Source organism: Gigantopelta aegis, chromosome 14 (genome assembly GCF_016097555.1).
Source record: "Gigantopelta aegis isolate Gae_Host chromosome 14, Gae_host_genome, whole genome shotgun sequence".
Classification (NCBI taxonomy): domain Eukaryota; kingdom Metazoa; phylum Mollusca; class Gastropoda; order Neomphalida; family Peltospiridae; genus Gigantopelta; species Gigantopelta aegis.
The window spans coordinates 57615745-57640453 of NC_054712.1; the positions used below are offsets into that span (position 1 = coordinate 57615745).

At 40.8% G+C, this 24709-nt stretch overlaps 1 protein-coding gene across 2 annotated transcripts; it reads right to left on the bottom strand.

Annotated features, from left to right (window-relative positions):
- Positions 1-6694: 6694 nt before the first annotated feature.
- LOC121388869 (uncharacterized PE-PGRS family protein PE_PGRS46-like) lies at positions 6695-17438 on the bottom strand. Of its 2 annotated transcripts, none has more exons than XM_041520394.1 (4): positions 17409-17438; positions 14999-15107; positions 14539-14589; positions 6695-9653 (listed from the first exon to the last, which is right to left on the bottom strand). In XM_041520394.1, the coding sequence occupies exons 2-4, from the start codon at positions 15081-15083 to the stop codon at positions 6844-6846; spliced, it is 2946 nt and encodes a 981-aa protein (XP_041376328.1). In that variant the 5' UTR covers positions 15084-15107; positions 17409-17438; the 3' UTR covers positions 6695-6843. The 2 variants fall into 2 exon arrangements, with proteins under 2 accessions (XP_041376328.1, XP_041376327.1); XM_041520393.1 differs by lacking the exon at positions 17409-17438 and adding an exon at positions 16297-16517.
- Positions 17439-24709: the final 7271 nt, after the last annotated feature.

Here is a 24709-nt window from a genome sequence, read left to right on the forward strand (position 1 = left end):
GCTGGTGCCGATGTTCCCATGTCTTTGTTCACCTCCATCTTGAAAGATATTGCAGAGGAAACTATCCCTAAGACTTCGGCAGTACCGTATAATAATACGAAGAATAAGATTATCTTAAATATTCATATAACTATAGAACAAGAAACGGATTCTTACCTAAGTCTGACGTGTGATGCAATACCCAACACGAGGTCACGTGACAAGGCCGTGACGTCATCAAGGTCAAGGTCACGGAAAGTAGGTCATGGCGCCATATAGGCCGTGGTACTACTCTAATAAACTATTTCTACGATTAAACTTACATATTAAGTATATTTTCTTATTTAGAATATCAGTGTTTGTATATTCAATGTGTTTCTGGTCGTCTTAATATTTCTAAGAAGCCCAAACTGGATTTTGTCTTCAAATAATTTCGTACGTACGAAAAAACAATATTTTAGAAAATAAGATGAAATTTAACCTAGTACAGATATTAGAACGATCAGAAACACGTTTAATATAGAGCCACTAATATTTTATGCAGAAATATATTTGATATGTAATTACAATCGTTAAAAAGTCTCTGTTAGTCGATAAAATCTTAAAAAGTGCAGCAAACTCAGGAATGTCCCTTTAATATTTAAAACCCTACCTTTATTATCACAGCTATCAAAAGTAAATGTATATGGACAATCTTTTGATATCAATATTGCCACACCCTTTCTATTATTATTAGGACAATTATTATTTAAACAAATTACCATCCCATAAATGTTTATGACTCTCAATAAAATTATCATCCCAAAACGTTTCCTGTAAAAAAGTAATATAACTATTCTTACTTTTGATAGCTGAAAAAACAGCATTAATTTTGTGAATATCCCTCAGTCCATTCACATTTAAAGATACTAATAGCAGCATTAAGATAAAAGTTATTTTAAAGTACATATCCATCTTTATTTTTTAGTTTTAGTTTTAACCTTATTCTTCTTTCTATCATTCACTTTTCTTTCATTCACAGTACACCCATCCTTCTTTCTTTCATCCGACACTCTCCTCTCTCGCTTTTCCTTTCTTCCCTCAACAATGCTCCACACCGTCTCATCCGCTGGTCTTTTCACAAGTCTTGATCTCCGCGTCACTCTCTTTGTTTCACTCAGTTTATTTCCACCGTCTTTACAGTCAGTCACTTTCGAACCATCCTCATCTGTATACAAAACCTCGTCATCAATTTCAGCTTGGCTCTCTTGGGTAGACACGAGCTTGTCTTGATCGCCTACGCTTGACGACGTCTTGCCCTTCGTCACGGACGGCTGATCACAGTTGTCAGTGCTCGGCTTGGGTTGTTCGATTGCCCTCTTGACAGTTTCATCCATTTCACATTCTCTGTCAGTCTCACGTTCACTGTCCGAATCATCGTTACCATCACATGAACAATCCACACCCGAACCACCACATTTCTCACACAACGATGACATTGTACACGAACGAGCAATGTGTCCACATTTGTTGCATTTGTAACACTTGGTATAGGGACATTTTTTAATGACATGATTGTCTTCCAAATACTGATAACAAACTTTTAATTGATTGTTATGTAGAACTCTAAAAAAATTGCATTCCTTCAATGGTTTGAAATTTCATAGAGTAGGGTAAGCTTTTCACATTATGTGGAAATCTAACCCTCACATACCTGGACCCATCAGCAACGTTTGTGTTTTCATGCACCCGTCTTTTTACAGGTGAAAGAATTTCAGGTGAAAGATTTCATCATCACTGACATAAGCCGGCAAATGCATAAATAACAACGCTATCTGAATACACCAGGTTAAGTTTCATATTAAACCCATTACATACCATCTCTCCTTCTTCACCAAACACTCTTGCCCATCTCTCGTCAGAAAAAGTAATCTCGTACATCTCTCTTCCCCTTGGGACACACGCTAAAATTTCTCCGTCACTGTGAACTCCATTAATATAGTCAATCAAGTCGCCTTCTTTCATTTCTTTTTCCAACGTAACCTCCACGGTACACTATTTCTTGAAATATTTTTTTCTAGTAATTACCTTCTTTTCTTCCATCTTTCCCCTCGCTTCTTCCATGCAAGGCAGGCTAATGCACAAAGGTGGCCAAGGGCAGATGCAAAAAAACACAAACAAAACACTATTTGCGGAGCCGAAGTAAACACGTCCGATAGTGACAAAACCCAAACCGGAAGTTTCAAGTCCAGTACGCTACCGACTACCCTATTCAACAGATATGAGCAAAGCCTGTAATTTAAAACATATATATAGATTTGCGCGACGAAGGGACGGAGTAGATCAATCTGAAAGCGCTCTGGTGGGGCATGTTAAAATAGTTATCTATCTATCTATAAACATATCTTCACTTTGTAATACGATATTTATGGTACCTATTTAAAACATTTCGTATTTCTGTCACACTTTGAGAATGTAAATTCTAGAAGTTCTGTAGATTATTTTATTTAGAGACTGACAACACAAGACTATCACTTGCCGGATGTTAGAAGTGGTAGGTTAACGACACCACTAGAGCACCTCGATTTATTAATCATCGGCTATTGGATGTCAAACATACTTTTGACATCCCAAAGACAGGATAGCACGGACGTCGTTAAGGAGGACGGGGCCAGTCTAAGTAGGTCAGGACTAGATTAAGTAGGTCGGGACTGGTCTAAGTAGGTCGGGGCCAGTAGGACGGGGCCGGGTCACGTGACAAGGCCATGGCGTCATCAGGATCATAGGAAAGTAGGTCAAGGTCACGAGGAAAGTAGGTCAAGGTCACGGAAAGTAGGTAATGACGCCCAAGAGGCCTGGATACTACCTTTGCTAAATTCGATGCTACGGTTGAGTGAATATCCGTATTTGTGTCTTAGTAGGTATCTGTCTATGGGATGATGGGATGATGTATATAAAAGATCACTTGCTACTAATGATAAAATGTAGCGGGTTTCCTCTCTAACACTATGATAAATTTACCAAATATTTGACATCCAATGGCTGATGATTAATGAATCAATGTGCTCTAGTGGTGTCGTTACACAAAACAAACCTTTTTTGTGATTGTCGGGCACTTGTCGTTTTGAGACCGCACCTGGAAGACGGGATGGCTAAGCGGGCGATCATGTGACGCAACGTCACGATATAGGTCGGCGAACTTAGAATTCTGCTGTCGGGAGTTTGCCGAAGCTTAGCTGAATGTGGGTGCTATCGGGTTTCTTTCTGTAGTGCGTGTATTAGTCATTAATATGTGGATTTTCTTTTTAATCAATTAACTCGAAAATTATCGATGTAACGGTATTTGACGTCAAACATAGGATTGTTGTGGTATTAGAGCGGAAATCTTTGACAACGTTTTGGTTGTCGGCAATTGCCAACAAAATACATAGCTTGGTCTCTGACTGTAATGAGAGCGTATTTGTGTCCAAATGTCCGTCTAGCTCTCTTACAGTCAGAGTACTCGGACTATTGCAAACCCTGATCTGTCAATGTTTACATTATCACCAGCTTGAAATACCTGAATGGCAGCCATTTTAGGTGAGATGAAAGCAAGAAGTAGTTGCTGATAATTGACTTAATTAGAATGCAGTGATTAAAATTTGACCAATCAAGATTAATAGAAGCGATATCGCCTACAAAATACTTTAATGGATGATAATGTGCATTATATATCGTTGACTATGGTCTCACTACACAGATCACTTCCGGGTGAGAGTTCTTTCATCACGCTCCACTATAGTTCCTAATTGTAACAAGTTATGGTTCACATATTCACTTCTAGGAAATGATGAAGAATTAAAACAATATATATGTTTAATGGTAAGCATTCTGGCTGTATTTTGCCCATGCTATTTTGTAATATTGTGCTATGACCTTTTGGGACATGGGTGTATAGCGTAAGAGATAGCCGGAATGAATCGGTTAATGAACCACCTGTTCGGACCGGTATTAAAGCCAGATGTGGTCATATAGCAAAAAACTGAGACGGAAATGTTCTCAGTTTTGGAGTGAAAATAAATGCATAATGGTGTATGTTGTTAGTGCCAACGAGAACCCGTTCTATTGGCAATCTTCATTTGAAGTTGGGCGATTTAACATGGGTTTCAATGGCAGATAACATCTGTGTAGTGTGACCTATGCATACCAGGCCAAATGCCTTAAAGGGACATTCCTGAGTTTGCTGCATTGTAAGATGTTTCCGACTAATAACATATTTCTACGATTAAACTTGCATATTAAATATATTTTCTTGTTTAGAATAATATACAGTCACTAATATGTAATTACAATCGTTAAAAAGTCTGTTAGTCGATATCATCTTAAAAATTGCAGCATGTCCCTTTAATTGTCGCTTCCTTTAAAAAGAAAAAAACCCTCAGAAATGATGGCTAAGAAAATGAAAATGACAAAGAAATAAGTCATGATAATATTTATGAGTCGGCCGAGTTGCACCAAACGATATATAGTTTTAAAGGAAGTATACTATTTTTGGCTAACAGGAATTTAAAAAAACCCAAAACCGTAGTTTCTTCTTTGAAATACTGATTTTCTCTCGTTTGATGAAGTTATTCTTATGCATGTATTGATAGGGATCTGGTATGCCTATCAAGGAAGGAAGGAAATGTTTTATTTAACGACGCACTCAACACATTTTATTTACGGTTATATGGCGTCAGACATATGGTTAAGGACCACACAGATATATAGAGAGGAAACCCGCTGTCACCACTTAATGGGCTACTCTTTTCGATTATTACACCAGTTGTGGAGTTGTGTGCTAAAACGAGAAATAGCCCAATGGGGCCACCGAGGGGGATCGACCCTAAACCGACAGCGTATCAAGCGAGCTCTTTACGACTGGGCTACGTCCCGTCCTGTTTATTAAAGACAGAGGTTAATAATTTGTGCGTGTGTGTGTGTGAGAGAGAACAAATGTTCAGATCCTCCCCATCTTATACGTCTATAAACCAGTTTTAATTTCTCTCTCTCTCTCTCTCTCTCTCTCTCTCTCTCTCTCTCTCTCTCTCTCTCTCTCTCTCTCTCTCTCTCTCTCTCTCTCTCTCTCTCTGTTATTTTCCTTCTCATAAACACTGTCACGGCAACAATATTTAATGTAGGTAATTATAGTTATAGTTCTTCCCACAGGGAACGCCTTTTTTCATTCTATGAAATTTTACTACAAATTATTTATTTCTAAACGATTGTTTTTTTTGTTTTTTTTTAAATGCACACAAAAATAGTTTTAAAAAAGTAAATTCCAAAATGCTTTTACTTTTCTTCTTACGTCAAAACCCCTGCGCGTGCTGTAACCTCATCGTGGTACAGGGGTGTAACATTCTCTTTGAGAATGGCCAATACAGCACAAACTGAAATTTTGAGTAAAAGTCAGCATCTATCTGTTATATTTGTATTTTTGCACAGTTTTTTACACTGTGTTTTAATTTAACTGTTTTGCATTTACCATAGTTTGACACCCAGTAGCCGATGTATTTTTCGTGCTGGGGTGTCGTTAAACATTCGTTCACTCATTCATTCATTCATTCATTCTTACGTCAAACCAAACTGAAATTAGAAAAAAACCCCACATTTTTGTAGGAGGATTGTACAAACTATGCATGTAAACACACAATGATGATTATAAATCAACTTGAAATGCATGCATATTTGCGCCATTGGCGTAGTCAGGATTTTATATTCGTGTGTGTGTGTGGTGGAAGGACCATATTAGCGGACCAATCCACACTGTATGTATGTATGTATGTATGTATGTATGTATTGATGTATGTATGTATGTATGTATGTATGTATGTATGTATGTATGAATGTATGTATGTATGATTTTATAAAATTTAATAGTTTAAAAAAAGGTTTGATTGGGGGGGGGGCATGACCCCCCCCCCCCCCCCCCACACACACACACACCACTGATTTGTGCTTTACCAAATCGCAAAACAAAGTAAATCAAATCAAATCAGTTTATTGATAAATATACAAACCGCACCTTAAAATTATATTACACCCATGGCATGTCTTGTTTTGGAAATGAGGAAGGTCTCCAAGCTTTAAATAATAAACAAAAAATGTGGGGTGTATGGTTTAACGTTAAGGGGGAGGGAAGGTGTCTAATTTTGACACAAATATTTGAACGGCCCTTTAGGCTGTATCTATTTTTCTTCTTGGATGTGTGATTTTTTGTTCTTAAAGCATAAAGCTAAAGTTTGTTTTGTTTAACGACACTTCCACTTCTGTGGTTATTAGTATCCGTTACGGGGCCTCTTTGTCGGGTGTTCGGACGCTTGAGTAGTATCCATTCTGGAAAGTCAGCTATACCGAGATGACGTATAGAGGGAAATTCCTTGATGACGTCACCGAGAAATACCACATGTTTTCTATCTCCACTTAATGAGAGTTCCCATTTTTGTTTACGATAAACATCGTAAATCATGACACATTAAGAGAACTTTACGATACCTTCGAAAATTCGTCGTATCTTAAATCTACGACATTCATATTTTGCTCGTAACTAGCTACGATATGTCGTAGCTAAGATGGCATCGAAAATACGGGCTCTGGACCTACGGCTGCGACTCTAACCTAAGCATGCACGCAGAACAGTAGGCAGTGGGTTAAGACTGTAACTATATTTAATTATTACGAGCAGTTTTGGAACACAAAACAATACAAACCAGGGAAAGGTTTTTCAAAAAGAACGTTTTATTAGATACATTAACAGAAAACCCCCCATCAGTAAACATAATCACATAAAATCAGTTTGTTACGTTAAAACTTATTAATATAGTTCAAAGCCCGAATTTTAACTTTCACGTGGTCGTGTATCCTCTTTCACGGGCATACGTTAGGTCCGCCACAATTTGTCACCCCACCAATAGGTGCAATGCCATCCACCATCCCACCAACGCCTGCACTGCCTTTCACCACCCCACCAAAGCCACCACCGCCTCCTATCCCACCAATAGGTGCAATACCATCCACCATCCCACCAACGCCTGCACTGCCTTTAACCGTGCCACCAAATCGACCACTGCCTGCTATCCCACCCATAGGTGCAATACCATCCACCATCCCACCAACGCCTGCACTGCCTTTCACCACCCCACCAAATCCACCACTGCCTGCTATCCCACCCATAGGTGCGATACCATCCACCATCCCACCAACGCCTGCACTGCCTTTAACCGTGCCACCAAATCGACCACTGTCTGCCATCCCACCAATAGGTACAATACCATCCACCATCCCACCAACGCCTGCACTGCCTTTAACCGTGCCACCAAATCGACTACTGCCTGCCATCCCACCAATAGGTACAATGCCATCCACCATCCCACCAACGTCTGCACTGCCTTTCACCACCCCACCAAATCCACCACCGCCTCCTATCCCACCAATAGGTGTAATACCATCCACCATCCCACCAACGCCTGCACTGCCTTTAACCGTGCCACCAAATCGACCACTGCCTGCTATCCCACCCATAGGTGCCATACCATCTACCATCCCACCAACGCCTGCACTGCCTTTCACCACCCCACCAAATCCACCACTGCCTGCTATCCCACCCATAGGTGCGATACCATCCACCATCCCACCAACGTCTGCACTGCCTTTAACCGTGCCACCAAATCGACCACTGCCTGCTATCCCACCAATAGGTACAATACCATCCACCATCCCCCCAACGCCTGCTCCGCCGTTAATCGTGCCACCAAATCGACCACTGCCTGCTATCCCACCAATAGGTACAATGCCGTCCACCATCCCACCAACGCCGGCACTGCCTTTCACCACCCCACCAAATCCACCACCGCCTCCTATCCCACCAATAGGTGTAATACCATCCACCATCCCACCAACGTCTGCACTGCCTTTAACCGTGCCACCAAATCGACCACTGCCTGCTATCCCACCCATAGGTACAATACCATCCACCATCCCACCAACGCCTGCACTGCCTTTAACCGTGCCACCAAATCGACTACTGCCTGCCATCCCACCAATAGGTACAATGCCATCCACCATCCCACCAACGTCTGCACTGCCTTTCACCACCCCACCAAATCCACCACCGCCTCCTATCCCACCAATAGGTGTAATACCATCCACCATCCCACCAACGCCTGCACTGCCTTTAACCGTGCCACCAAATCGACCACTGCCTGCTATCCCACCAATAGGTACAATACCATCCACCATCCCCCCAACGCCTGCGCCGCCTTTAATCGTGCCACCAAATCGACCACTGCCTGCTATCCCACCAATAGGTACAATGCCGTCCACCATCCCACCAACGCCGGCACTGCCTTTCACCACCCCACCAAATCCACCACCGCCTCCTATCCCACCAATAGGTGTAATACCATCCACCATCCCACCAACGTCTGCACTGCCTTTAACCGTGCCACCAAATCGACCACTGCCTGCTATCCCCCCAATAGGTACAATACCATCCACCATCCCACCAACGCCTGCACCGCCTTTAACCGTACCACCAAATCGACCACTGCCTGCTATCCCACCCATAGGTGCAATACCATCCACCATCCCACCAACGTCTGCACTGCCTTTAACCGTGCCACCAAATCGACCACTGCCTGCTATCCCACCAATAGGTACAATACCATCCACCATCCCACCAACGCCTGCACTGCCTTTAACCGTGCCACCAAATCGACCACTGCCTGCTATCCCACCCATAGGTACAATACCATCCACCACCCCACCAACGCCTGCACTGCCTTTAACCGTGCCACCAAATCGACCACTGCCTGCTATCCCACCAATAGGTACAATACCATCCATCATCCCACCAATGTCTGCACTGCCTTTAACCACCCCATCAAATCCACCACCGCCTCCTATCCCACCAATAGGTGCAATACCATCCACCATCCCACCAACGCCTGCACTGCCTTTAACCGTGCCACCAAATCGACCACTGCCTCCTATCCCACCAATAGGTGCAATACCATCCACCACCCCGCCAATGCCTGCACTGCCTTTCACCACCCCATCAAATCCACCACCGCCTCCTATCCCACCAATAGGTGCAATACCATCCACCATCCCCCCAACGCCTGCACTGCCTTTAACCGTGCCACCAAATCGACCACTGTCTGCTATCCCACCAATAGGTGCACTGCCATCCACCATCCCACCAACGCCTGCACTGCCTTTCACCACCCCATCAAATCCACTACCGCCTCCTATCCCACCAATAGGTGCAATACCATCCACCATCCCGCCAACGCCTGCACTGCCTTTAACCGTGCCACCAAATCGACCACTGCCTGCCATCCCACCAAAAGGTGCAATGCCTTTCACCATCCCACCAATGTCTGCACTGCCTTTAACCGTGCCACCAAATCCTCCACGGCCTTCCATCATCCCGCCAATGTCTGCAATTCCTTTCACCTCCCCACCAAAGCCTCCAGCACCTGGCATCCCACCAATAGGTACAATGCCTTTCACCATCCCGCCAATGTCTGCAATTCCTTTCACCTCCCCACGAAAGCCTCCAGCACCTGGCATCCCACCAAAAGGTACAATGCCTTTCACCATCCCGCCAATGTCTGCACTGCCTTTCACCATCCCACCAGTGCCTTCATGTGCAGGCATTATAGATCGTCTGTAACCTAAACAAAAAGTCAAAAACTACTGTCGGTTAAAGGGACGGACCCTAGTTATAAAACACTAAGGCACATTTTCCACTATTAGAGCCGTATATGATCACTAAAATCAAACATTATGTATATTTTATTGCTTAGATTATCCATTTCCGCACAACCGAAGTGTTTTCGGTCATCCTGGTGTTTCTAATACAACAAAATGCATTTTTCATATTTTTAAAAACGTATATGCGTCTAAGAAATAACGGTGATGGAGTCGCGTTTTAGTCTATTTTTAAGTGTATTTCAACGTCACTCTGTTGTATTCAAAAGTATGACAGGTTTTTAAATTAACCATATTGGTGTCCATTTTTACTGGTTGAAACTAGGATCTGAATCCAGGGACTGAATCCAACCACTAGTTTGAAGTTAGTCAACAATTTGTGCTTATCTAAAGCACTCTACGGCTGTGGACTATGGAACACCATTACTGAGAACGAGTTATTGGCTTTAGAAAGGGCCTTTAGATTTGCAGTAAAAAATATACAAGGTCTACCTAAAAGGACACGAACAGTTATTTGTTTAGGGTTAGTCGGTACCATTTCAATTGAAGCCAGAATAGATATCCATAAATTAAATTTTCTACAACATCTCCTTCACTGTCCTGCATGGAGTTTACCCTACAAGATTATAACAAGTAAGTTACTATGTTTTAAGAACCAGTGTGTTCTCGTTCCGGTTGGTTTTGCAAGAGACATACACAGGATACTTGGTAAATATCAATTGATTACATATTTAAATAAGTTTTATAAAACTTCCACATTTCCTCCCAAACAAATTTGGAAAAGAATAGTTAATAAAAGTGCTTTTGAGTATGAGGAAGCAAAATGGAAATCATACATTTCTTCAACTCCAGACATTAATCGTTTCCTGCAAATTCATCCAGACTTAAAAATGCACAATGCTTGGAAAATATCTCATTCAACTCCTTTACTAAAGGAACAGGCCATATCCATTGTCTACTTTTAAGAATAAAACATCAACATATAACAACTAATCAGACCCCCCCCCCCCCCCCCCAATTTAATTGATTTACTAAAATTATATAGCTTTGCAATACTCCATTCGTATTCTCCCAAGATGCATTAAGAATAAAGAGGGAAACAGTGCGAAACTGTGTATTCTCATATTCCCAAACAATGAACATAACCAGTACTGGGGCGTAATTCATTAAACTCTCACAACGTTTATAGGAGTACGGGCTCCCATGTTTGTAGGAGCCTAATGCATTAAACTCTCACAACTTTCATAGAGAGAAAGTACCCTAACCCTAACCCTGTACGGACTCCCGTGTTTGTAGAAGCCCAATTCATTAAACTCTCACAACTTTCATAGGAGTACGGGCTCCCATGTTTGTAGGAGCCTAATTCATTAAATTCCAAAATGTGTTGAGTGCGTCGTTAAATAAAGCATTTCTTTCTTTCTTTCATTAAATTGCAACAACTTTTATAGGAGTACGGGCTCCCATGTTTGTAGGAGCCTAATTCATTGAACTCTCACAACTTTCATAGAAGTAAGGGCTCCCATGTTTGTAGGATCCTAATTCATTGAATTCTCACAACTTTCATAGAAGTAAGGGCTCCCATGTTTGTAGGATCCTAATTCATTGAATTCTCACAACTTTCATAGGCGTACGGGCTCCCATGTTTGTAGGAGCCTAATTCATTAAACTCACAACTGTCATGGGAGTACGGGCTCCCATGTTTGTAGGAGCCTAATTCATTGAACTCTCACAACTTTCATAGGCGTACGAACTCCCATGTTTGTAGGAGCCTAATTCATTAAACTCTCACAACGTTCATAGGAGTACGAACTCCCATGTTTGTAGGAGCCTAATTCATTAAACTCTCACAACGTTCATAGGATTACGAACTCCCATGTTTGTAGGAGCCTAATTCATTAAACTCTCACAACGTTCATAGGAGTACGAACTCCCATGTTTGTAGGAGCCTAATTCATTAAACTCTCACAACGTTCATAGGAGTACGGACTCTCATGTTTGTAGGAGCCTAATTCATTAAACTCTCACAACGTTCATAGGAGTACGGACTCCCATGTTTGTAGGAGCCTAATTCATTAAACTCTCACAACGTTCATAGGAGTACGAACTCCCATGTGTGTAGGAGCCTAATTCATTAAATTCTCACAACGTTCATAGGAGTACGAACTCCCATGTTTGTAGGAGCCTAATTCATTAAACTCTCACAACGTTCATAGGAGTACGAACTCCCATGTGTGTAGGAGCCTAATTCATTAAACTCTCACAACGTTCATAGGAGTACGGACTCCCATGTTTGTAGGAGCCTAATTCATTAAACTCTCACAACGTTCATAGGAGTACGGACACCCATGTTTGTAGGAGCCTAATTCATTAAACTCTCACAACGTTCATAGGAGTACGAACTCCCATGTTTGTAGGAGCCTAATTCATTAAACTCTCACAACGTTCATAGGAGTACGGGCTCCCATGTTTGTAGGAGCCTAATTCATTAAACTCTCACAACGTTCATAGGAGTACGGGCTCCCATGTTTGTAGGAGCCTAATTCATTAAACTCTCACAACGTTCATAGGAGTACGAACTCCCATGTTTGTAGGAGCCTAATTCATTAAACTCTCACAACGTTCATAGGAATACGGGCTCCCATGTTTGTAGGAGCCTAATTCATTAAACTCTCACAACGTTCATAGGAGTACGGACTCCCATGTTTGTAGGAGCCTAATTCATTAAACTCTCACAACGTTCATAGGAGTACGGACTCCCATGTTTGTAGGAGCCTAATTCATTAAACTCTCACAACGTTCATAGGAGTACGAACTCCCATGTTTGTAGGAGCCTAATTCATTAAACTCTCACAACGTTCATAGGAATACGGGCTCCCATGTTTGTAGGAGCCTAATTCATTAAACTCTCACAACGTTCATAGGAGTACGGGCTCCCATGTTTGTAGGAGCCTAATTCATTAAACTCTCACAACGTTCATAGGAGTACGAACTCCCATGTTTGTAGGAGCCTAATTCATTAAACTCTCACAACGTTCATAGGAGTACGGGCTCCCATGTTTGTAGGAGCCTAATTCATTAAACTCTCACAACGTTCATAGGAGTACGGGCTCCCATGTTTGTAGGAGCCTAATTCATTAAACTCTCACAACGTTCATAGGAGTACGAACTCCCATGTTTGTAGGAGCCTAATTCATTAAACTCTCACAACGTTCATAGGAGTACGAACTCCCATGTTTGTAGGAGCCTAATTCATTAAACTCTCACAACGTTCATAGGAGTACGAACTCCCATGTTTGTAGGAGCCTAATTCATTAAACTCTCACAACGTTCATAGGAGTACGGGCTTCCATGTTTGTAGGAGCCTAATTCATTAAACTCTCACAACGTTCATAGGAGTACGGGCTTCCATGTTTGTAGGAGCCTAATTCATTAAACTCTCACAACGTTCATAGGAGTACGAACTCCCATGTTTGTAGGAGCCTAATTCATTAAACTCTCACAACGTTCATAGGAGTACGAACTCCCATGTTTGTAGGAGCCTAATTCATTAAACTCTCACAACGTTCATAGGAGTACGAACTCCCATGTTTGTAGGAGCCTAATTCATTAAACTCTCACAACGTTCATAGGAGTACGAACTCCCATGTTTGTAGGAGCCTAATTCATTAAACTCTCACAACGTTCATAGGAGTACGAACTCCCATGTTTGTAGGAGCCTAATTCATTAAACTCTCACAACGTTCATAGGAGTACGAACTCTCATGTTTGTAGGAGCCTAATTCATTAAACTCTCACAACTATCATGGGAGTACGGACTCCCATATTTGTAGGAGATGCAGGCTGATTGTTTGCTCAAATTAAACTAGAATGCACGAATTGTACAACTTTCTACTGTCACGACTTCTATGACTTGCTGGTCTGAGCGCTCTTACAACTCGATTCTCGTCGTATATTTCATTTCATTTCAATTTAGGTTCAAGCCCGCTGTCCTGGGAACACACCTCAGCCATTTGCGCTGTCTGTTCAGGACAGTGGGTTAGTTGTTAGTTGGCTAGTGGTTAGTGAGCCCATGAAAACTCGCTCTGGGTTGGAGTCGGTACCGGGCTGCGAACCCTATACCTACCAGCCTGTAGTCCGATGGCGTAACTACTGCGCCACCGAAGCCGATGTCGTCATGTAACCCATTAGTTGCAGAAATTACAATGCAACCGTCGAGTTGGCCAACATCGTCATGCCAGTTGGCAGTCTGAACCTAGCATACTATTGTGGGTAGAATGATGGAAATACAATGTGAAATGGTTTCAGGTCAGCTCATTTTGTCCGAATATCTCTGTCGTCTTTGCCCGATGATCTAACTGACCCCTCAGTACAGCGTGATAGGCAGTCACTCTCGACCAATAAAGGCGTCGTTAAAGGGACATTCCCGAGTTTGCTGCATTGTAAGATGTTTCCGACTAATAAAATATTTCTACGATTAAACATACATATAAATATATTTTCTTGTTTAGAATATCAGTATCTATATATTCAATATGTTTTTTGTCATCTCAATATTTGTAAGAAGCCCAGACTGGATTTTGTCTTCAAATAATTTCGTACGTACGAAAAAACTATATTTTAGGAAATAAGATGAAATTTAACCTAGTACAAATATTAGAACGATCAGAAACACGTTTAATATACAGCCATTAATAGTTTATGCAGAAAAATATGTTTGATATGTAATTACAATCGTTAAAAAGTATCTGTTAATCGATAACATCTTAAAAATTGCTGCAAAGTCGGGAATGTCCCTTTAACTCGTCATAAGGAGAGGTCAATTGTTTCCACAAGCGGATTGATACTTACGTTGATAGCCAATCATAGGGATTCCCTTGATTCCTGGCCATATTGAGTATTCTACAATGAACAAGAAAATGGTTACTAGTATATGGTAATAAGAACTTCTTATCATCGGTTATAAAACCGATCGATTTTTAAGCATACGGTTAGATATACCACTTATTATATTGGCATTTAGTAGATCGACATACGAGTGTTGTGCGGCACATTAGCGATATTTAATTTGTCCTTGACAGATGATCAGGGCTGTAGCTAGGATTTTTAAAATTTAGTTTTTGGGGGGTGGGGATGGGGTCAAGGTGGGTACAGATGGATTCATGGAAAGAATGAGCATGGAAAGCGCAAGACACTGGGGGGTGGGGGGGGGGGGGGGTCATAGGGGCATCGCAGGTTCGAACCCTACCGGAAGACCCATTCTCTGATTGAGATGTGGCATTTAGAGTTAGATCAAGCTGGTCATATTTACCAGGTTGCGGATAATAACTTGGATACATGGTCGCTGACGTCATAACCGCACATGCGCACAAACAGAGAATGAACATGCCAGACATTTTGTTGGAAGTGAGTCTCGGAACCTGGAATATCAGAAGAAGAAAAAAATATAATATTCATAATTCCCTATATAAGTAGACAGCTCAAAGTTGTTGTTGTTGTGGTTGTTTTTTTTTTTTTTTTTTTCCAACTGGCCTATAAATTGTTGTATTATAGGTACACAACAGGAATAACTTCTCGTATTTCGAATGAATGAATGAATGAATGTTTAACGACACCCCAGCACGAAAAATATATCGGCTATTGAGTGTCTCGTATTTCGAACTTAAATTGTGTTTAATGAGGGCCATGTACTATGTTGGTACCTGAATACAAAATGTAATATATTTAGCTACAAATATATAAGTAGACAGCTCAAAGTGTGGGGGTTGTTTTCACAACAGAAATTTAATCACAGGCGCTGATCCAGGGGGAGTGCTGGGGATACATATGCCTCCTCGAATTTCGAAATGCAGTGTTTAACTAATTAAAATAATTATTTAAATTGTGTTTAATGAGGGACGTGTAATATTTTGTAATCTAAATACAAGATGTGATGTATTTAGCTACAAATAATCATTGCTAGATATCAATCAAATATATTTATGCATTTTGTTATATTTTATTACTGAAAACAAATCCATCCTAGAACATTTAGTCTAATACTGGATTATGTTATTTTAATGTTTTTAGTAGCCCTAAAGAGGTGGGGGGAGTAGCCTAGTGGTAGAGCTCCGTGGACCAATTGGGCTATTTCTCGTTCTAGCCAGTGCACCCAGACCGGTATATTAAAGGCCGTGGTATTTGCTTTCCTGTCTGTGAGATGATGAATATTAAAGATCCCTTGCTGTTAAAGGGACATTCCTGAGTTTTCTGCATTGTAAGATGTTTCCGAAAAATAAAATATTTCTACGATTAAACTTACATATTAAATATATTTTCTTGTTTAGAATATCAATGTCTGTATATTCAATGTGTTTCTGGTCGTCTTAATATTTGTAAGAAGCCCAAACTGGATTTTGTCTTCAAAATATATTTTAGGAAATAAAATGAAATTTAACCTAGTACAAATATTAGAACGATCAGAAACACGTTTAATATACAGCTACTAATATTTCATGCATAAAAATATATTTGATATGTAATTACAATCGTTAAAAAGTCTCTGTTAGTCGATAACATCTTAAAAATTGCAGCAAACTCAGGAATGTCCCTTTAATGAAAAAAAGTAACCTGTTGTCTCTCCAGGACTCTACAGTGAAACCTGTCTTAGGTGGTCACACATGGGAGAAGACAAAGTGACCGCTGAAGACAGGTGGCCGCTGATTTCAGGTTGCCACATATACACCGTCTTTAAAAGGTATGTTGTTGTTGTTGTTGTTTCTTTCTTTTACCGTCTGTACTGCTAGTGTGGTCCATAGATGACTATTAATCAGCTTTCGACACGTCGCCTCCTGCAGACACAATGTGTAACTGGCATGTATTAATTTAACCATTCTGAACATATTTGTTTTCTTTTTTTCTTTTAGTATTTAATTACTACTTCATGCGGTGTATTCTTATAGTAACTGAGTCTAACTTAGTCTATATAGAGTCAGTTAGATGCATTCCAAAGTCATCCTTTCTTAATTGATACACAGTACAGCTATCGGCACTGAATGGGTACTAGTATTCCTGAAGGTGTGAAGAACGCTTGTTTGCTCCACCATGTCACAGTTGTATTTATATAATAGTAAACATTTACTGTGGTCGTTTAATTCGGGTATTTTCACCACCAAACGACTTCTATTAATGAAGTTTGCTATTAAATATCAACAGAAAAACTCATAAAAGTATATATTTCTTGACAGGGAAAGGCTTGTCTAAGTTTCTATCATAAAAGTAGTTATGAATATTTTACAATATTGCCCTATAATAATACGAAGAATAAGATTACCTTAAAGGGACATTCCTGAGTTTGCTTCAATGTTTTAAGATATTATCGACTAATAAAATATTTCTACGATTAAACTTACATATTAAATATATTTTCTTGTTTAGAATATTAGTGGCTGTATATTAAACGTGTTTCTGATCGTTATAATATTTGCACTAGGTTAATTTTCATTTTATTACGTACGAAATTATTTGGAGACAAAAGTCTAGTTTGGGCTTCTTACAAATATTAAGACGACCAGAAACACATTGAATATACAGACACTGATATTCTAAAGCAGAAAATATATTTAATATGTAAGTTTAATCGTAGAAATATTTTATTAGTCAGAAACATCTTACAATGCATCAAACTCAGGAATGTCCCTTTAAATATTCATATAACTATAGAACAAGAAACGGATTCTTACCTAAGTCTGACGTGTGACGCAATCCCCAACACGTACAGAAAATGTTCATATTTATACAGTTTTCAAACAAAATTAATGACATTACGTATGCTTTTCCGCCTAATTAATATTCACCAGTCAAAAAAACTAAAATTAACTTCCTTGTTTCATCAGTCTTAAGAATTAAATTTAGTAAACTAGGTCACACACACACACACACACACACAAACACACACACACAGACACACATACATATATACACACACACACACACAGACACACACGCACACATACATACACAGACACACACACACAGACACACACAAACAGACACACACACATACAGACACACACATACACATACACACATACAGACACACACACACACACACACACACACACACACACACACACACACACGTCTAATACTATACTGTAATGCTATTAACCATGACGACAATAAAAGAACATTATAATTTGTTCACTGAAAAAAAAGAGGAAGAAAAACGTTTAATAAAGAATGTGACAAGGGCAGGGCTTGAAATAAGGAAGTAAAATATGACCTGTTATTTTTTGTTTAAATAGCAGACCAAAAGAAAGACATGTATGTGTGTGCTAAGAACTAAAATTTGGTCTGCTGAAAATCTAAAGGTTGGTGTATGAAACGTTAGGATCTCTTGAGATGTATTTTAAAACACTATGAAATTAAAATATATTAGAATTATTTAAATTATTATTATTTTTAATCACATAAGTTTAAAAAAAATTATTCTATAGGAATCCTCAGCTAGTAACCCTTAAAAACAAGAATTAAAATTCTACTCCTGTTTATGTTTTATAGCTGCAATCAGGTTAGAGTTGCAAACCTTTTCCTTGTTGTTTATAACTGCAAATATGACCAAACCGTCCCCAATCCCACACCTGGCCACCCCAACGGCGGTGTTACAACCAATTAAAGTTTTCAAATCTATTGTGTACAACTTCCCATCAAATCACAGTGAGTTTCCTGTCTCAATACCTGTGTGATCCTTAACCATATGTGTGATGCCATATACCGATAAGTAAAATGTGTTGAGTGCGTCGTTAAATAAAACATTTTTTTATTCCTATATGTTCAAAGTTGCCCTTTTAATATATTAATGATTTTTTTAACCCTACCCTTTTAAAAATCCTGGCTCCATCCAGAATTAATTTTAAAGTTTTTAAAACATTTGATTTTTTTTTTTACAAAGTTTTAAAATATACTTACACTGTGGGTTTTGTTTTTACATAATTATATATTTGATGTTAAATTTAAACCTATTGTATACCTACCTTTGTTTGACACCTACTAGCCGATGAATGTTTGTGCTGGGGGTGTCTTAAACATTAATTTAATGCAATTCCCCAGGGTGACACGTCTTTCCTATGTTTGGCGTTAGCGATAGCCCGAGGTGTTTCGGCTACCGAAACTCACTTGCGGCTCCCGTCAGTGGACCCATTGGACTATTTCTCGTTCCAGCCAGTGCTCCACAACTGGTGTAACAAAGGCCGTGGTATGTACTATCCTGTCTGTGGGATGGTGCATATAAAAGATCCCTAGCTGCTAATCGAAAAAGAGTAGCCCATGAAGTGGCAACAGCGGGTTTCCTCTCTTAATATCTGTGTGGTCCTTAACCATATGGCCGACGTCATATAACGGTAAATAAAATGTGTTGAGTGCGTCGTTAAATAAAACATTTCCTTCCTCACTCGGAGCTGTTTTACATACATGGATTTACATTTAATAAATTGTGTCTTTCTTCTGACAGCAAAACGGAAATATGTGTTCGCCCATTACTTATGCGTTCACCACATGCAGCAATGCGTTCTCTGCTAGTGCATACACTATTGCGTGTCGAGTAAGTTTGTCAACTGTCTCCATCGGTGCACGAGATGGCACGTTAATGGATTAATTTGCCATAAAATTGTTTAAGGTGTCTCAATCTTCCTTTCATCCATGCCATTAAATAAGACGAACGCCGAGAAACCAGTCATCAACTGTTACACTCTGGACGGCTAATCACATTAGTACACATGGGACGAGACGTAGCCCAGTGGTAAAACGCTCACTTGATGCGCGGTCGGTTTGGGCTCATTGGACTATTTCTCGTTCCAGCCAGTGCACCACGACTGGTATATAAATGGCCGTGGTATGTACTAACCCTGTCTGTGGAGTGGCGCATATAAAAGATCCCTTGCTGCTAATCAAAGAGTAGCCCAAGAAGTAGCGATAGCGGGTTACCTCTCTCAATATCTGTGTGGTCCTTAACCATATGACTGACGCCATATAAACGTAAATAAAATGTGTTGAGTGCGTCGTTACATAAAACATTTCTTTCCTTCCTTCAATTAGTACACGTACAGGCACGGCGGAAGCTAATAGACATTGGTGTGTGTGTGTGTGTGCGTGTTTGCGTGTATGTCTGGCATGTGTATGTGTCTGTCTCTCTCTGTGTGGTGTGTGTGTGTGCGTATTTGTCTGCCTGTATGTGTATGCCTGCCTGTGTCAATGTGTGTATGTCTATGTGTGTAGTGTGTGTATGTGGTATGTGTGTGTCTTTCTGTATGTGTATGTGCTCTCTCTCTCTCTCTCTGTGTGTGTGTGTGTGTGTGTGTGTGTGTGTGTGTGTGTCTGTCTCCCTCTGTGTGTGTGTGTCTGTCTGTATGTGTATGTGAGTGTGTCTGTGTTTGTCGGTCTGTGGTGTCTATGTGTGTGTCTCCGTGTGTGGTATATGTGTGTCTGTGTGTATCTGTTTGTGTGTCTGTGTGTCAGTCTGTGTGGTGTGTGCATGTCTGTATGTCTTTGTTTGTGTACGTGTGTCTGTGTGTCTATATGTGTGTGGTGTGTATGTCTGCGTCTCTCTCTCTCTCTCTCTCTCTCTCTCTCTCTCTCTCTCTCTCTCTCTCTCTCTCTCTCTCTCTCTCTCTCTCTCTCTCTCTCTCTCTCAACTTACCTCAAGCAATAGTACTTCTTGAAGAATGCAACATATAATAATCTGCCCCTCCTCCAAATCAGTTTCCCTAATCAAGTACCTACAATACTACCTCTCAGTTTACCACGGGATATTGTTGTATATAATGTTGGAAAGTTTTAATACCAGTGAACTGTGATCTGGATTGAGATAATTTTTTAGATCTGAGCCCGTGCGTATAAAACTTTTAAGTCTAGACTTAAATATCCAATGATGACATGCGCATACAGTTTGTACTGCGTAGCCATGACGTTAAAATCTCAGACTCTTATTACAGTCTTTAAGAGATTTATAAAAAAAACCCCACCAGGACTGGATTTTTGAACTAGTTATTATTATTAGTATTTACATGTGATTAATCTCATTCGTTCCAAATCAAAAGAGTTACAATAATAAACATTCATATCTCTGCACAAAGAAGTCAGGGGATAAGATCATGAGTGCTACCGTGAATCACGTGTGTTTTGTCTATAGGAGGACTGTCATTACATAGGCTGATACACTATTTAGGAGCTGTATGTAAGAGGACTGCCACTAAAGGCTGATACATCATTTATGACCTGTCTGCAGGTGGACTGACACTACAGACTGATACATCCTGTCTGTAGGTGGACTGACACTACATACTGATACAACCCGTCTGTAGGTGGACTGACACTACAGACTGATACAACCCGTCTGTAGGTGGACTGACACGACAGACTGATACATCCCGTCTGTAGGTGGACTGACACTACAGACTGATACATCCCGTCTCTAGGTGGACTGACACTACATACTGATACATCCCGTCTGTAGGTGGACTGACACGACATACTGATACAACCCGTCTGTAGGTGGACTGACACTACAGACTGATACAACCCGTCTGTAGGTGGACTGACACGACAGACTGATACATCCCGTCTGTAGGTGGACTGACACTACAGACTGATACATCCCGTCTCTAGGTGGACTGACACTACATACTGATACATCCCGTCTGTAGGTGGACTGACACTACATACTGATATATCCTGTCTGTAGGTGGATTGCAACAACACAGACTGATACATCCTGTCTGTAGGTGGACTGACACTACAGACTGATACATTCTGTCTGTAGGTGGACTGACACTACAGACTGATACATTCTGTCTGTAGGTGGACTGACACTACAGACTGATACATCCTGTCTGTAGGTGGACTGACACTACATTCTGATACATCCTGTCTGTAGGTGGACTGACACGACGGACTGATATATCCTGTCTGTAGGTGGACTGACACTACAGACTGATACATCCTGTCTGTAGGTGGACTGACACGACATACTGATACATCCCGTCTGTAGGTGGACTGACACTACAGACTGATACATTCTGTCTGTAGGTGGACTGATACATCCTGTATGTAGGTGGACTGACACTACATACTGATACAACCCGTCTGTAGGTGGACTGACACGACAGACTGATACATCCCGTCTGTAGGTGGACTGATACAACCCGTCTGTAGGTGGACTGACACTACATACTGATACAACCCGTCTGTAGGTGGACTGACACGACAGACCGATACATCCCGTCTGTAGGTGGACTGACACCACAGACTGATACATCCCGTCTGTAGGTGGACTGACACGACAGACTGATACATCCTGTCTGTAGGTGGACTGACACTACATACTGATACATCCCGTCTTTAGGTGGACTGACACGAAAGACTGATACATCCTGTCTGTAGGTGGACTGCAACAACACAGACTGCAACAACACAGACTGATACATCCTGTATGTAGGTGTACTGACACAACAGACTGATACATCCTGTCTGTAGGTGGACTGACACTACAGACTGATACATCCTGTCTGTAGGTGGACTGACACTACATACTGATATATCCTGTCTGTAGGTGGATTGCAACAACACAGACTGATACATCCTGTCTGTAGGTGGACTGACACTACAGACTGATACATCCTGTCTGTAGGTGGACTGACACTACAGACTGATATATCCTGTCTGTAGGTGGATTGCAACAACACAGACTGATACATCCTGTCTGTAGGTGGACTGACACTACAGACTGATACATTCTGTCTGTAGGTGGACTGACACTACAGACTGATACATTCTGTCTGTAGGTGGACTGACACTACAGACTGATACATCCTGTCTGTAGGTGGACTGACACTACATTCTGATACATCCTGTCTGTAGGTGGACTGACACGACGGACTGATATATCCTGTCTGTAGGTGGACTGACACTACAGACTGATACATCCTGTCTGTAGGTCGACTGACACGACAGACTGGTACATCCTGTCTGTAGGTGGACTGACACTACATAGTGATACATCCTGTCTGTAGGTGGACTGACACTACAGACTGATACACCCCGTCTGTAGGTGGACTGACACGACAGACTGATACATCCCGTCTCTAGGTGGACTGCGACAACACAGACTGATACATCCTGTCTGTAGGTGGACTACGACAACACAGCCTGATACATCCTGTTTGTAGGTGGACTGACACTACAGACTGATGCATCCTGTCTGTAGGTTGACTGACACTACCCTGTCTGTAGGTGGACTGCAACAACACATACTGATACATCCTGTCTGTAGGTGGACTGACACTACAGACTGATACATCCTGTCTGTAGGTGGACTGCAACAACACAGACTGATACATCGTGTCTGTAGGTGGACTGACACTACAGACTGATACACCCTGTCTGTAGGTGGACTGAAACTACAGACTGATACATCCTGTCTGTAGGTGGACTGACACGACAGACTGGTACATCCTGTCTGTAGGTGGACTGACACTACAGACTGATACATTCTGTCTGTAGCTGGACGGAAACAACACAGACTGGTACATCCTGTCTGTAGGTGGACTGACACGACGGACTGGTACATCCTGTCTGTAGGTGGACTGACACTACAGACTGATACATTCTGTCTGTAGGTGGACTGAAACAACACAGACTGATACATCCTGTCTGTAGGTGGACTGACACTACAGACTGATACATTCTGTCTGTAAGTGGACTGAAACAACACACTGATACATCCTGTCTGTAGGTGGACTGACACTACAGACTGATACATCCTGTCTGTAGGTGGACTGACACTACAGACTAATACATCCTGTCTGTAGGTGGACTGCAACAACAGAGACTGATACACCCCTTGTGACCTGTCTGCAGGAGGACTGCCACTCTCAATAGAGGTTTGACAAATCCAATGTTCCGTTGGTGGTGTAGTTGTTAAGCCATCGATCTTGAGGCTAGTGGGTGCTGAGTAAGGGCCGTAATTAGCGTGGGCAGGGACAGGAAGCAGTCGTCATTCAATAAAAATACCAAAAGTGCATTTTTTAATGTAAACTATTCTGTGCAGGTGGGGAAACGGTTGTCCTCTTAATTCTGTCTTGGTTTTTCTTTTTCTTTTTTTACTGACTGTAGCGTCCTGAATTCCAAGGTACCTCAAAAGCATTTATCGGAATGAATGAATGAATGAATGTTTAACGACACCCCAGCACGAAAAATACATCGGCTATTGGGTGTCAGACTATGGTAAGCATTTATCGGATGATTACAATGAATTTGTTTATTTTTAAATGTGAGTTATACTACTTTTTTCAGCTTGTTGGGGGACTGACTATATGATGTAGGTTATGCCAAGGTATCATGAAGGGGGCGAGACGTAGCCCAGTGGAAAAGCGGTCGCTTAATGTGCGGTCGGTCTAGGATCGATTCCCATCGGTGGACTCCTCCCAGCCAGTACACCATAACTAGTATATCAAAGGACGCGGTTTTCGACTAATCAAATTTTGTAATAACTAGTATTACATATTAAATATAGTTTGTTTATAAATGTCAGTGTCTGTATATTCAATGTGTTTCTGATCGTCCTACTATTTGTAAATAGCACAAACTGGATTTGGTATCCCAATAATTTCGTACGGTACGAATCAATATATATCTGGAAATAAGGTGAAGTTTGATCAAGTATAAAATCTAGAACGACCAGAAACACTATTAATATACAACCACTAGGTAATACTGTACTTCGAAAAATATATTTAATATATAAATACGGTCATTAAAGGGACATTCCTGAGTTCGTTGCATTGTAAGATGTTTCGGACTAATAAAATATTTTTACGATTAAACTTACATATTAAATATATTTTCTTGCTTAGAGTATCAGTGTCTGTATATTCAATTTGTTTCTTCTCGTCTTAATATTTTTAAGAAGCCCAAACTGAATTCTGTCTTCAAATAATTGCGTTATATTTTAGGAAATAAAATGAAATTTAACCTGGTAAAAATATTA